Source organism: Aquarana catesbeiana, linkage group LG05 (assembly GCF_042186555.1).
Source record: "Aquarana catesbeiana isolate 2022-GZ linkage group LG05, ASM4218655v1, whole genome shotgun sequence".
NCBI lineage: Eukaryota > Metazoa > Chordata > Amphibia > Anura > Ranidae > Aquarana > Aquarana catesbeiana.
This window is the reverse complement of record NC_133328.1, coordinates 29704893-29720831: the sequence shown is the minus strand read 5'-3', so window position 1 is coordinate 29720831 and position 15939 is coordinate 29704893. Positions and strand designations below refer to the sequence as shown.

Genomic DNA, 15939 nt, shown 5'->3' with positions numbered 1-15939 from the left:
TATATTTGGTTGGACTCATCTGCTGTAGTTGGTATCCGGCCATTTTAGCCTTAGTTTCTTACCATCCACATAAAAGCCATACCTCTTTGTAGTTGTATATCTCCCCATTGTAACAGAGCCACAGATAAGGAAACTTCTTCACACGGAGAGGCTGCATGCCATACAGCTGATCCACGATAGCCAGTCGGTGGAAGCCAAAACAGCAGTTGGTGAAACCGTTCACATTTTCAAAACGAAACGCGTCTGGTCCCCTGTGTGCAATTTTCATGGCACTAAGGCACTGTACAGACAGGCACTCATCACTGCCAAATAGAGCCCAAATCCCACACATCCTGGATTCTTCACTTCTGCTGATAAATCACAAACACACCAAAAAACAGAAGTTTAGACAGAATAAAATATGTTGTCATAGCCTACCCATCAACATACCAATGATGAACGTCATTCTCATCATTTTTATTTCCTGACAGTTTAAAGGCTGTCAAAAGTCAGCATGATGTGTTCATATATATGACCAGCATGGAAGACCGTAAGGCATATGTGGACGGAGAAATAGGGAGCAAAAAAAAACATTAAGTAGAAAACCTGTTTCATGTCTGAGGTTTTATTTATCATTGTGTCTTTTTTTTTGTTCTTTTTTGATTCTTGTTTTTTCACTATCTGTTTTCTTTCTATAAAAAAGTGCCATTTAAAGCCAATAAAAACCACCTTAAAGCATACAAAAGAAGTTTTGGCTATGGATACACTTTAATTTCACTATTCACTCCAATGCGTTTCTCAAATTTTTGCCAAAATTTTGGGAGGAACCAATACTCTGTTTCGCTCCTTACTACTCCCTAGTGAAGCCTGTGCTAAAAATGATGCCTGTGCCTCCCAACAAGTTGTGTTTCTATGATGTATTTTTCAGTATGTGTATGCAATTTATTAAGATATGGTAAAAACCAATATATATATAAAATAGACATATACCTCTTCTCTGGGGGCAGGGTGGACCATGGAGGTGATATGAATGTGAAGTGTTTGTGCACTCTTTTTCCTTTTGTACTAGAAAATTTAAATACAGCATTTATTTATTTTATTTTGGGTACTTATATAGCGCTGTCAATTTACACAGCGCTTTACATATATATTGTACATTCACATCAGTCCCTACCCTCAAGGAGCTTACAATCTAAGGTCCCTAACACACAATCACACATACTAGGGACAATTTAGACAGGATCCAATGAACCTACCAGCATGTTTTTGGAGTGTGGGAGGAAACCGGAGTACCCGGAGGAAACCCACGCAGGCACAGGGAGAACATGCAAACTCCAGGCAGGTAGTGTTGTGGATGGGATTCAAACCAGCAACCCTTCTTACTGCCAGGTGAAAGTGCTATCCACTACACCACTGTGCCACCCCAATAAATTGAAGCCAAACTCTGGCACTCCATAACACTTTATAATCAGTTACAGCAAACTGATTTGTTTTTGTTTTTTTTGTTCCTTTTGGGATAAAGCTTTTTTATAAAGAAATAAAAGCTCATCATTTTAAGTACTCAGTAAATGGTTTGTCTTATCCATGTAAACTGATGCATTCTGCTGGAGAGCTTGAGCTTTTGAAAAACAACAGGCTTGCTAGCGAGGATCACCAGAAGAAAATAGAAGAAAGAAAACCTAAAAAAAATGGGAATTAATGCAGCAATCAGATCTAAGAATTGATAAACTGCGATATAATAAATGCCTGCTTTTCGGTTAATACTGTTTTTGGCTTTAACCCTAATTATTTTATAACTCCTTCACTCACGTCCCTTTTTTTTTTTTTTTTTTTTTTTTTTTACGGTTTGTATTTAAATATTTTCAATTTGTGTTATTTAAAGAGCTTATGGGGGGAACACTTTGGCATCTTCACCTTGAATGGCAGAAGGATTTGTCCCACCCTGGGCAGGGCACTTTGGCATCTTCAGCTTGGGTGTTTTTGTCTCACCCCCTGATCTAGGTATAGCAAAACTTGTACTAGGAAGCGACAATCTCAAGATATGTTCCTGCCAGGCATCATTGCATTGCCAACTTTAATCGAACCTGGAGGGTAAATGTTTGAAAGACAAGTTCTCTGAAAATAAATCAGCACTGGATGAAGGCCAGAGGATGTGAGCGTCTGTCAGCGGGTGACAAAAGGAAATGTGGCATGTTTACGGCGAGCACTAAGGCCGGATTCACACCTTTCCATGCATGTTTTCAAATAGTGTTTCCCAGTGCTAAAGCTTTCATCTGATTTCTAAATTACTGCATTTGTAAATTCCAAAAGGCAGTACAAAGTAATAGTTGTGGTAAAAAAAGCACTTGTGGTTTTAACAAATCTTGTTTTTTTTGTACAATTCTCCTTTAAGTGGGCGTGGCAGGGGGTGTGTCCTATGCCTGCATACTTTTGCCGATAGGCGTCCCTCATTCCCATCTCAAAAAGTTGGGAGGTATGTGTAAATAGTCCGATGGATTTCCAAATACTTTCAACATATATGCTCTGTTTACTGTTAAAAATAACTGTGAAATGCAAAATTCCGGTGGGTGTAACAAGATGTCCGCTTGCCCCCTTCTCGGTGTATCGTTACTGTGGAGGAGTGCGGGGTGTAGCAAGATGGCGGCGACGGAAGGTGGTCACTTCCGTTACCAATTCTGATGGGTCGCCTAATCTGACAGAACACCTGCTGTTTTGGGAAATCCTGTTGAGGCTGCAACTTCTCTGAATTTGTCTCTAGCAGCCATCTTGGAGAAGCCTCATGTTCTTGGTACCAAGTTATCTCGAGATTTTGTCCACCATTTTCTGTTAGCTTCCATATAAAAAAGAGGGCCCAGCCACCATTTTGAGGAGATATGTGTGTGGAATGAGTGAGGGAAAGGTACACTGCCTGTGAGGGAAAGCTAGGCCTTACTCAGGGAGAATGTTCCAGCCTGTAGGGACAGTACAGGGATCCTCAGGAGTCCTGCCTATCAGCGTTGCAGCTGTGCTTGTGATAGAAGCTCATCTAAGATGGTGTTTTTTCCTGTTAAATCATCTCTGCTGCATCTGTGAAACCTGCTTATGGACAGCAGCCTATGACAAGTAATCAAAATGTGCCTTGTATACCACTGATGTGCCTGAAGAGAGGAATAATAACTACATGCCAGTTTACCGAGCTGCATTCTGTATCTTTGGTGAATAGACTGTGAATCTGTGCCTTATATGCTAACAAGAGAACTGTTTACTCCATTTTTGTAAATATCATTTTTCACTGTTGCTTACCTGGCAATTAAAGTTACTTCATTTACAATGCCACGCAGTGTGTTTCCCTCTATAATAGAGCCACGCTAATTCCCCCGCTTACACGCACATCAATGCATTGAACTAGCAAAATTTAGAAAGGGTATCCTGTGTACATGTGCTGACATGCATTAAAACACATAGAGAAGAATGGACCCTATATAATTAAAAGAAATCTTCAACCACAGCATACACTTTCATTTTTTTTTTAAATCAGCATTGTAATAACAATACAAACCATATTTTTTTTGACAATCTGATATAAGATTAGTAGATTAAATGCTTCTGTTGGGAGTGCTGCCTGTCTGCTGGTCCCCTCTTTCCACAACTTCCTGGATTCCCTGCATGCTTCACAGCTTCCCCTTAATTTCTAAGAATTACATATCAGTGGCAGCCCGCCCACTAGGGAAGCACGGGCGCCGCCCCCATAATCCATGCGTCCAGCCCCCTAATCTACATGCAGGGTGCCGGACACATGGATTTCAAAGGGTTTTTTTTTTTTTAAAGCATGTGATTAGAGCCAGAGGCTCTAATTGGCTTCAAAAAAAGGGTGGGCTCGTTGTGCAGAGCACTGCGCCCTGAGCCCACCCAGTTGTGTGACAATAGCGAATATTCACTATTATCTTACTGATTGACCTCCCGGCCAATCAGGAAGCTGATCCTGAGACCTGATTGGCCAGGGAGTCTTAGGAGCCATTTCCTGTTTGGCCAGGAGCAAGAGCAACAGCCTGCCTTTTCCCTGGAGCCTGGAACAACATCATCCTCTTCCCTGGAGCCTGCAACCTGTAAGGAGCAACATCGGCCTCTTCCCTGGAGCTTGCAACCTATAAGGAGCAGCATCAGGCTCTTCCCTGGAGCCTGCAACCTGTAAAGAGCCGCATCAGCCTCTTCCCTGGAGCCTGCAACCTGTAAGGAGCAACATCGGCCTCTCCCCTGGAGCTTGCAACCTGTAAGGAGCCGCATCGGCCTCTTCCCTGGAGCCTGCAACCTGTAAGAAGCAGCATCACCCTGTCCCATGGAGATTGCAAGGAGCCACATCAGCCTCTTCCCTGGAGCCTGCAACCTGTATGGAGTAGCATCGGCCTCTTCCCTGAAGCCTGCAACCTGTAAAGAGCAGCATTGTCGTCTTCCCTGGAGCCTGAAACCTGCAAGGAGCAACATCGGCCTCTTCCCTGGAGCCTGCAACCTGCAAGGAGCAACATTGGCCTCTACCCTGGAGCCTGCAACCTGCAAGGAGCAACATCGGCCTATTCTCTGGAGCCTGCAACCTGAAAGGAGCAGCATCGGCCTCTTCCCTGGAGCCTGCAACCTGAAAGGAGCAGCATCGGCCTCTTCCCTGGAGCCTGCAACCTGAAAGGAGCAGCAATCGGCCTCTTCCCTGGAGCCTGCAACCTGTAAGGAGCAACATCGGCCTCTCCCCTGGAGCCTGCAAGGAGCCGCATTGGCCTCTTCCCTGGAGCCTGCAACCTGCAAGGAGCAACTTCGGCCTCTCCCCTGGAGCCTGCAACCTGCAAGGAGCAACATCGGCCTCTTCCCTGGAGCCTGAAACCTGCAAGGAGCAGCATCGGCCTCTCCCCTGGAGCCTGAAACCTGCAAGGAGCAGCATCGGCCTCTCCCCTGGAGCCTGAAACCTGCAAGGAGCAACATCGGCCCCTTCCCTGGAGCCTGAAACCTGCAAGGAGCAACATCGGCCTCTCCCCTGGAGCCTGAAACCTGCAAGGAGCAACATTGGCCTCTTCCCTGGAGCCTGCAAGGAGCCACATCGGCCTCTCCCCTGGAGCCTGAAACCTGTAAGGAGCAACATTGGCCTCTTCCCTGGAGCCTGCAAGGAGCCACATCGGCCTCTACCCTGGAGCCTGCAACCTGTAAGGAGCAGGATCAGCCTCTTCCCTGGAGCCTGCAACTGGAAGCTGGAGCATTGGCCTCCTAAGGTAAGGCCACTGATTACCGCCATCCGTCGCGCGCGCGTGCGTGTGTGGGGGGGTGGGTGGCAAGTTTGTCAGTGATTCCTGTACTGGCTCCACCTCCTGAGACTCCTCCTCTCAGCACCTCTGTAGATCAGTAGGCAGGCTCTGTGAAATGTGACACAGCGGTTCCTACTCACAGGGCATAGTGATTATTGGGGGTGATTTACTGAAACTGGAAGATGCAAAATCTGGTGCAGCTCTGCAGAGAAACCAATCAGCTTCCAGGTTTATTTTCGCCCAACCTTAACCTCCCTGGCGGTATGATTATTTCGGATTTTAGGTGCTGAAAGCGGTACAATTATTTTGCATGGAAATTTGGCGTTTTATATTGTAGGCCTGTAATTCTCAGCAATAACACACTTATATCTGTCCACCAAGAGTCTAGTAGACATCCCGGGTATGATGAAGCTTGAAACACAAAATCATAAATTAAAATTTAATAAATAAATATAAATAATTAAAAAAAATAATAATATAATAATAAAATACATTTCCCCACGATTCACTATCGCTCAATTCTGCAAGTGTTCTAATTTACTATCGCTGTTTTCTAGCTGGTCTAAAGCCACTTTTGACATAAAGGGACACTTTTTGGTTGCTATGGACAATCTCCAGTTTCCAGGCAGAAAGAACAGTATATATACCGTATTTATCGGCATATAACATGCACCGGCGTATAACACGCACCCCAATTTAGGAGGGAATTTTAAGGAAAAAAAAACTTTTAGGAGGGAAGTTGAAGGGAAAAAAAACTTACATTTAAACGCCCATCATTGCAGCCTTCTCAGTGCAGCCATGTCAGTGCAGCCTTGTCAGTGCAGCCTTGTCAGTGCAGCCATGTCAGTGCAGCCTTCCCCAGTGCAGCCTTCCCCAGTGCAGACTTCCCCAGTGCAGCCTTGTCAGTGCAGACTTCCCCAGTGCAGCCTTGTCAGTGCAGACTTCTCCAGTGCAGCCTTGTCAGTGCAGCCTTGTCAGTGCAGCCATGTCAGTGCAGCCATGTCAGTGCAGCCTTCCCCAGTGCAGCCTTCCCCAGTGCAGCCTTGTCAGTGCAGACTTCCCCAGTGCAGCCTTGTCAGTGCAGACTTCCCCAGTGCAGCCTTATCAGTGCAGCCATGTCAGTGCAGCCTTGTCAGTGCAGCCTTGTCAGTGCAGCCATGTCAGTGCAGCCTTCCCCAGTGCAGCCTTCCCCAGTGCAGACTTCCCCAGTGCAGCCTTGTCAGTGCAGACTTCCCCAGTGCAGCCTTGTCAGTGCAGCCTTGTCAGTGCAGCCATGTCAGTGCAGCCATGTCAGTGCAGCCTTCCCCAGTGCAGCCTTCCCCAGTGCAGCCTTGTCAGTGCAGACTTCCCCAGTGCAGACTTCCCCGGTGCAGACTTCCCCAGTGCAGCCTTGTCAGTGCAGCCTTCCCCAGTGCAGCCTTGTCAGTGCAGACTTCCCCGGTGCAGACTTCCCCAGTGCAGCCTTGTCAGTGCAGACTTCCCCAGTGCAGCCTTGTCAGTGCAGCCTTCCCCAGTGCAGCCTTGTCAGTGCAGCCTTCCCCAGTGCAGCTTTCCCCAGTGCAGACTTCCCCAGTGCAGACTTCCCCAGTGCAGCCTTCCCCAGTGATCCCAGCCATTCTGGGCTTCAAAATCGCCGACCACGATTTGAAAATGGCGCCGCCGGCGCCGAAATACACAGAGCCGGTCCTCGGCTCTTTCCGGCGGCTGTCGTTCACTTTCGGCTCCACTCGTAGTCCCGAGCGGGGCTATCCGAACCTAGCCGAGTAGGTTCGGATAGCTCTGCTCGGGACTACGAGTGGAGCCGAAAATGAACGAGAGCCGCCGGAAAGAGCCGAGGACCGGCTCTGTGTATTTCGGCGCCGGCGGCGCCATTTTCAAATCGCGGTCGGCGATTTTGAAAATGTGACAGGTCGGGATCGCAGGGGATCAGCGTATAACACGCACCTGCGATTTTCCCCTGGTTTTAAGGGGAAAAAAGTGCGTGTTATACGCCGATAAATACGGTAATATAAAACTGCATGCAGGGCACTGGACAAAGCACTGGAGACAAAAGGGATGTGAAATAATTTCATACAGTAATGTATGTGTTATGATTTGTACATTTTTTTGAATTTGCCGCCAGGCTCCGCCCCCGTGCGTCGCGCCGCTCGCAGGGAACAGAGCCTGGCACGGAGAGGCTTCGGAGGAGACACTGCGGGGGACATCGCAGGATCCTGGGGACAAGGTAAGTAACGCCTTAACAGGATCCTGCGATGTAATCCCAAGTGTGGCTCGGGGTTACCGCTAATGGGACTGAAATTTAACCCCGAGCAACACTCGGGAATACCGTCAGGGAGGTTAACTGAACAAGCTGGAATTAGAAGCTGAATGAGAAGTTACAATGCAGACCTGCACCAGATTTTGCACTCTCCAGTTTTAGTAAATCAGCCCCTATCTGTCACAGAATTCAGGGAAGTAAATCTGCAGGGATCTTCATAAAGTAAGTTTACAAACTTCAAGATTGTTCAGATTAATAGGAGTAGGTTAGAAATAATTGTAATACAACGTGGAAATTAATAAATTGATTTCACTAATTCAGCCCGCAGGAAATCTATGTGAGTATGGCTATCCTTTAAGCTAAGCTCACGACCAGTTCTGCACTCATTCAGACAACAGCAGATAGCTTTCCAGCTGCCAAGGAAATTCATCTTTGGCAAGTCAAAAGTGGATCTAGCATCAGATATATTATTTAAGTACATGCACGTAATGTGTAATCGTGGCATATAACTGCCCCTTCAGTTCTTGCCTGTGTTTACAATTGTTTGACACAGATCAGCCCCTTGCTGCAGCTTCTCATCTTGCGACTCGGTACACAGTTACAATGTTGCAGACTAAACTCCGGGGAAGTGAGACTGTGGAAATGCTTTCATGTGCCTCCAGCAGGTTGAAGACATCATCTTAGCTTAGAGAATGTTGCCGGACTGGAGCTTCCAGCTTTTTGAAAAATGATACGGTCGTCGGATATTGTGTGACAATCATTGTATTTATTAAGGCAGCGTTGTAAAGTTACCGAAGGATCAACTTCAGAGTGGTTGTTATCCCTTACAGATACCCAGTGAAGGGGCTGGCTTCAAGTGATATACAGAGATGAAACAAATCCTCCTACAAAGATTGTACCGGTTCACCTGTAATAATCTCATCTCTTCAGCAATTCAAAGTGCAGAATTTATACAGCTTGTGTGAGCTGTCAGAAAACAGGGGGCTGAAGGTACACACTGCAGAGCTCAGTGAGAGAGCTGATTGGAGGAAAGGGGGCACCCCCTCCTTTACACAGCGCACAGGAACAGAGCTAAGGCTGTCAATCACAGGCTTTGTGCTGGAGCTCCCTCCCCTGTCACCTTTTTTCTCTTGGTGTCAGAAGTGACTCATACAGATAGCAGAGGAAGGAGGCAGCAGATAGAGATGACACTCTGGGGTTGATTTACTAAAGGCAAATAGCATAGTTGCCAACATTGTAAAAAAAAAAAAAATGTGGGACACTTTTGTGGCTGTAGGCGGAGCCGTACAATAATTAGGGGGCGGGGCATTTGTTTGTAGGCGTGGCTTAGAAAAATATACAAGTGTGGCATGCGAAGCGCGTCGCAGCAAAAATGGGCGTGGTTTATGTGACATGGTGGGCGTGGCTTCAATGGGCATGGCTCAAGAGGGTGTGGTTAGAGTCTGAGATGAATGAGGGATGGAGAGGGAGAGAGGGGGAGAGGGATTAGAGGGGGAGAGGGGGAGAGGGATTAGAGGGGGAGAGGGATTAGAGGGGGAGAGGGATTAGAGGGAGAGAGGGGGAGAGGGAAATGACGGGACAGCAGTCCCAGATCCTACACGATAAAAATATGTGTATTCTAGAAAGTTTAACAATCAGCAGATAAAGATACTCCAAACACCTGGTGTTAGCACTTCAATCATCCCGACACCATGGTTGTTATGGTGTCAGGATGATTGAAGTGCATTATTTCTATTATTACATTGTAATATAAAATGAAATAATTCAACTCACCATAATGCAGAATCATTGGGATCCCTGAGCGTGTCACCAGCCACGTCGCCTGCCACCAGCCATCCGTCCTTGCATCAGGTGCCCCCAGCAGAGTCCGTCCTTGCATCAGGTGCCCCCAGCGGAGCCCCCCCCCTTACATCAGATGTCCCCAGCGGAGCCCCCACTCACACCAGGAGTCCCCAGCGGAGCCCCCCCTCACATCAGGTGTCACATCAGGATCTTATACTATAAGAGAACACATACAGCCTGTCCTCTGTGACACCCCAACACCGCCTTAGTAAGGAGGCAGTAGACGCCATTAGTAGCTCCTTCTCCATGCAGTGAGCCCAGTAAAGCCCCCTATGTGACTTTCCTCACCCAGAGCGGTCACCATCCCAGAATACGCCTCCACAGACTCCACGCCCTTCGGCGACGCAGGAGCTCCGTCTAGCCCCCCCCAGCCGTCTTCCTGAACTACATCAAAATGGCAGCCGGCGGAGACACTGTCTTCGCCGGCCGCTGACCTCTAGCGGCGGCGGCGGTGAATCGTTAAGAACCGGATTTCTCTGGACATTTCCCGGGACACCGGAAATTCGGGAATGGCGTCCAAGTCCCAGGAAATCCGGGACAGTTGGCAACTATGCAAATAGCCTGTGCACTTGCACCAGAGCTTAGTTAAAGTGGAACTTCGATCATTTTTCCAGCTATTAAATCTTCTGCCCTTGTTGTTGTTTTAACTTTGGACAGTAGAACATTTTTTTTCTGCCATTAAATTCCTTATACAGCTTCCTTATACTTCCTGTTTCTTGTCTGGTAAAAAGCCTAGGCTTATGACATCATGCACAGCTCTCTCTCTCACTCTGCTGAGAGTTTGCCAGGAAGGGAGGAGGGTGAGTCATTGGAGGGCCAATGAGAGCTGCAGAGCTGAAGGTGTGCCTCTGTGTAAATCCAGGAAGTGAACAGGTAGCAGCTTCAGCTGCCCACAGTTAAAATGGCTGCAGCCAGAGGGAGGGAGGGAGATTTCTGCAGTATATTTGGCAAGTACAGAATCACAGTATATATAAAAAAATATGCAAAGTGGCTGGAGGGAAGCTTCAGAATGGCAAAGATGTTTTTATTACTAATGATGTGAGAAGACCGCAGTCCCTCTTTAACCACTTCAGCCCAGGACCGTTTGGCTGGCCAAAGACCAGAGCACTTTTTTCGATACGGCACTACATCGCTTTAACTGACAATTGCGCGGTCGTGTGACGTGGCTCCCAAACAAAATTGATGTCCTTTTTCCCCCCACAAATAGAGCTTTCTTTTGGTGGTATTTGATCACCTCTGCATTTTTTATTTTTTGCGCTATAAACATAAAAATAGCGACAATTTTGAAAAAAACGCATTATTTTTTACTTTTTGCTATAATAAATATCCCCCAAAAATATATAAAAAAACTTTTTTTTTCCTCAGTTTAGGCCGATATGTATTCTTCTACATATTTTTGGTTAAAAAAAATGCAATAAGCGTTTATTGATTGGTTTGCGCAAAAGTTATAGCGTTTACAAAATAGGGGATAGTTTTATGGCATTTTTATTAATAATGTTTTTTTTATTACTAATGGCGGTGATCAATGATTTTTATCGTGACTGCGACATTATGGCGGACACATCGGACACTTTAGGCACAATTTTGAGACCATTCACATTTATACAGCGATCAGTGCAATTAAAAATGCATTGATTACTGTGTAAATGTGACTGGCAGTGAAGGGGTTAACCACTAGGTGGCGCTGTAGGGGTTAAGTGTGTCCTAGGGAGTGATTCTAACTGTGGGGGGGAGGGGCTGTGTGTGACACGTCACTGATCACCGCTCCCGATTACAGGGAGCAGAGATCAGCGTCAGTGGCAGAACGGGGAAATGCTTGTTTACATTAGCATCTCCCCGTTCTTCCTCTCCGTGAGAGGATCGCGGGTATCCCTGCGGACATCGAGTCACACTCACGGAGCTCCCGGCGTGCGCGCCACCAGCGGTGCGTGCGCGCCCGCAAGCCGCCTCTTGATGGGCAACGTACAGGTACGTGATTCTGCCTGTACATGCCCTTCTGCCGCAGTATATTTGCGTGAGGCGGTCGGGAAGCGGTTAGATCCCTTTCACACTGGGGCGGTTTGCAGGCGGTATTGCGCTAAAAATACCGCCTGCAAACCGCCCCTAAACAGCCTCCGCTGTTTGTTCAGTGTGAAAGCCCGAGGGCTTTCACACTGAAGCGGTGCGCAGGCAGGGCGGTGGAAAAAGTCCTGCAAACCGCTTTTTTGGAGCGGTGAAGGAGCGGTGTATTCACCGCTCCTTCACCGCTCCTGCCCATTGAAATCAATGGGACAGCGCGGCTATACCGCGGCAATACCGCGGCTATAGCCGCGCTGTACGAGGGATTTTAACCCTTTTTCGGCCGCCAGCGGGGGTTAAAACCGCACCGCTAGCGGCCGAATACAGCTACAAGAACGACGGTACAGCAGCGCTAAAAATAGCGCTGTTGTACCGCCGACGCCCCCACCGCCCCAGTGTGAAAGGGGCCTTAATGAACAGAAGCTCTGCTGACTTCCATCATCCAATCACGTCCAAGCAAAAATGCATTTTTTTTTTTAACTTTTATTTTACGTGATTGGGTATTCTTTGCAAAGTGAACCGTCATCTCATTTACTAAGCTCTGGAGCAACTGCCCTTGGCAAAGTGCACAGTCTATTTGCCTTTAGTAAATCAACCCTATAGCATACCTGCCAACATTTTGAGCTGGGAATGAGGGACACCTACTAGGAAATGTATGTAGCCATGGGACACGCCCCCTGCCACGCCCCCTTAAAGGAGAATTAACCAAAAAAGGTTAAATTAAATCCACAGGGGCTTTTTTTTTTTTTTTTTTTTACCACTACTATTCCATTATATTGGCTTTAAAGGGGTTGTAAAGGTATTTTTTTTTTCTTTAAAAATAACAAACTTGTTATACTTACCTTCACTGTGCAGCTCGTTCTGCACAGAGTGGCCCCGAACCTACTTTTCTGGGGTCCCTCGGCGGCTGTCTCGGCTCCTCCCCGCAATAACTAGCCACCTTAATGCGAGCTCCCTCGCATGGTGGATAGTTATTGCGGGCGCGCTCCCGTGATACAGCCGGCGGCTATAGCCGCTCGCTGTATCACTCGGCCCCGCCCCCCGGCGCGCCGCGTCATTGGATGTGATTGACAGCAGCGCGAGCCAATGGCTGCGCTGCTTTCAATCCATCCACTATAGCCAATCAGCGACCAGGCTGATCGGCTGAATGGAGGTCGGGAACGCGCAGGCGAGTTTTTGAGGTGTCAGGTAAGTAAAACGGGGGGGCTGGGGGCGGCGGTATTATCAAAAGTTTTTTCACCTTAATGCATAGAATGCATTAAGGTGAAAAAATGTATACCTTTACAACCCCTTTAAAATTTACAAATTCAGCAATTTAGAAATTGGATGAAAGGTTTAGCACTGGGAAACACTTTTTGAAAGATAAAAAGTGCATTTTATATACAACTATATAGATCAGACCAAAATGAGGGACAAATGAGGAGGAAAGAGGGACAGAGGGACATTGCTCCAAATCAGGGACAGTCCCTCGAAATCAGGGACAGTTGGGAGCTATGCCTATAGTGCTCTGGATGGAGACACACTACAGAGGGATGTGCCTTTTTCATATTTCATGTCTGAGGTTTACAACCACTTTATTCTGGCTAGAATCGGCTCATTAAAAGCAAGCAATGATATTGATTTCAAGCGTTTTTTTGCAATTATTGGGTCATTGCTCCTCCATTGATAATGAGCACCTCAATCAGTGAGCTCTGGGCTACCAGGAACACACATACCCTACGGTCACCATCAGTGATGGGTCATGGTCGGTTCAGGCACCTCTGCTATCAGAGACAGATATCCATATTACCAATCCATGGATGGGATGATAAGAGTGTAGATGGAGGGCAGACATCTACCCGTCCTTCTGAAATGTGCCACCTGCCATGTTACTCAGCCAATGGCACTCAGTGATACATTTTACCCGCTTCTCAAAGAGACCGAATGGGATCACTTATTGGAGACATCGGTACCTTCCTGGCCTTTGCACCATATTGTCATATGAAGGCCAATGCCATCTATCCCACTGTGCTCTGCCATTCAATCCAGCTGATATATAAAAGATGATATAACGATAATCTATTATTAACTTTGTCTGCAGAGCATTACCAGTACTTGTGTCTCCATCTTCACAATATGAACAGATCCTGAGTACCATAAAGCAGAACACAATGGATTTACAGTATGCCCTGTCTTCACTTTCAGAAGAGGGTCAGATTTTTTTTTTTTAACCCCTTCAATACCGGGCACTTTAACCCCCTTCTTGTCCAGGCGAATTTTCAGCTTTTAGCGCTGTCATACTTTGAATGGCAATTGCGCAGTCATGGAACACTGTACCCAAATGACATTTTTATCATTTTCTTTTTCTCGCAAATGGAGATTTCTTTTGGTGGTATTTCATCACCACTGGGGTTTTTTTTTTTTTTTTTTTGCTAAATAAAGAAAAACTGAAAGTTAAAAAAAAAAAAAGTTTTTTTCTTCGTTTCTGTTATAAAATTTTGTAAATAAGTAAGTTTTCTCCTTTACTGATGGGCACTGATGAGGCTGCACTGACGAGGCGGCACTGAAGGGCACTGATAGGCGGCACTGGTAGGTGGCATTTATGAGCACTGATACCGATCGCCATGCTGCACGCCCCTGGGGCGGCACGCACAAGTGGTTGGTTCTGCTGGACGTCATATGACATCCAGTCAGAATGGGAGAGCCACCACCCAGCCATCATTTTGCTATCGGACGGGCGTGAAGTTGTGAAAAGCTTATTTTGAGGTAGCCTGACATTTGTGAGCTGCCATTGTAGACTTGCTTTCAAAGCCTAACTCCAAGCTATTTTTTTTTTAATTGTTGCCCCCCACGATCACTCCCGGGTGTATAAAAAAACAAGGCACCTATGGCAGCAATACTCACCTTCAATATGAAGCTGTCTGCTGCAATACCTCTTCTTCGCCACCAGATGTCCTGAGTCCTCTTGATTGAAAGACACAACGTGGGAGATTTACTAAAACTGGAGAGTGTAAAATCTGGAGAAGCTCTGAATAGTAAACAATCAGCTTCCAGTTTTTTTTGTCAAAGCTTAATTGAACAAGCTGAAGTTAGAAGCTGACTGGCTACCATGTACAGCTGTACCAGATTCTAAATACTCCAGTTTTAGTAAATATCCCCCCCCCCCCCGCCCCAGTGTCACCTAAAGTCAAGCAAACCTTTAAAAAAATATATATATAGGCACCGGGCAGTTTAAGTCAAAATGCGCTAGTATGCATCATATACTAGCACATTATGGCAGACTTACCTGAGAACGAAGCCCTCCAACGGTGCGCTGTCACAGCTGAAGGCGCTTCACCCGGTCTTCCTTCTAAGTTAGCGAGCTTTCGGAGTTATGAATGGCCAAGCCAGCGTGCGGGAGTCACTGTTTACAGCACAGCTCTAAAGGAATGGCATCGGTATGCCGTTCCTTCAGGGCGCATGCGCCATTGACGTCACCGGCTGCATCTAAAGTAATTATCCCCTAAACGGTGCATGTTTAGGAGATATTTACTGTACCTATAGGTAAGCCTTATTTACTCACCTATAGGTTAAAATCATACAAGGGAGTTTACTCCCACTTTAAAGTGGTTGTAAACCTCAGACATAAAATATGAACAAAGCATATCCTTCTATAGTGTTATTTCTGCCTCCTGCCTCCTTCCTCTGCTATCAGCATGAATAACTTCTGACAGGTTTTCCTGACACCAAGAGAAAAAAGGTGACAGGGGAGAGAGCTCCAGCACACAGCCTGTGTTTGACAGCCTCTGCTCTGTTCATGTGTGCTGTTTAAAAGGGGTGTGTCCCTTACCTCCAATCAGCTTTCAGAGCTTTCCTGACTGATAGCTGCAGAGTGTAAACTTCAGCTCTCCGCCCCCTGCTTTCTGAAAGCTCAGACAAGTGTTATACCTTATGAACTTTGAACATCTGTAGAGAAGAGAAGACTGCAGATAAACAGGTACAACTTATGTAGAAGGATGTGTTTCATCTCTGTGTATCACCTGTGGCCAGTCACTTCACTGGATATATGTAGAGGTTTACAACCACTTTAACCTGGAAGACTGGGGGAAGTGCAGGGTGTCATGGTCCCACCCACAATGTACTGATGCAGAGAGCCGTGCTCCATCATAAGCTCAGTGCTGCTCTTTGCATCATTGAAAGTCACCCACCGCAGGGAGAAGACTGAAAAGGAAGAGAAACCCTGAACTTAGCTTGACCATCACCAGATGACATCAGAAAAAGGTAAGTTAAAAAATAAAAAGGATATCATACTGTTGAAGAGAGCCTCAAGGGGTCCTCAAGGGAAGGACGGCTGAAGGGGGTCCTTGGAGGAAGATAGCTTCAATGGTGACCTTGGAGGAAGGTGGCCTCAACAGGGGCTTTGGGGGAAGAAGGTTTCAAGGGGTCCTTGTAGGAAGGGGGCATCAAGGGGGGCCTCAAAGTGGGGCCTCATGGGGAGGGGACCTCAAGGGGGTCTTTGAGGGAAAGGGGGCACCGAGAGGGTCCATGTGAGAAGGGGGCATCAAGGTGATCCTCAGGGGA

The 15939-nt window shown here is 46.8% G+C and overlaps 1 protein-coding gene across 3 annotated transcripts in view; it reads right to left on the bottom strand.

Annotated features, from left to right (window-relative positions):
- Positions 1 to 15939, bottom strand: part of ASNS (asparagine synthetase (glutamine-hydrolyzing)) — a 105021-nt gene that overhangs the window by 72845 nt on the left and 16237 nt on the right. For 2 of the 3 annotated variants that reach the window (XM_073629555.1, XM_073629556.1), the window contains exon 2: positions 83 to 350. In XM_073629555.1, the coding sequence (XP_073485656.1) occupies positions 83 to 350 (268 nt within the window). The remainder of the gene's footprint in view (positions 1 to 82; positions 351 to 15939) is intronic. The other variant, XM_073629557.1, reaches the window with a different exon arrangement.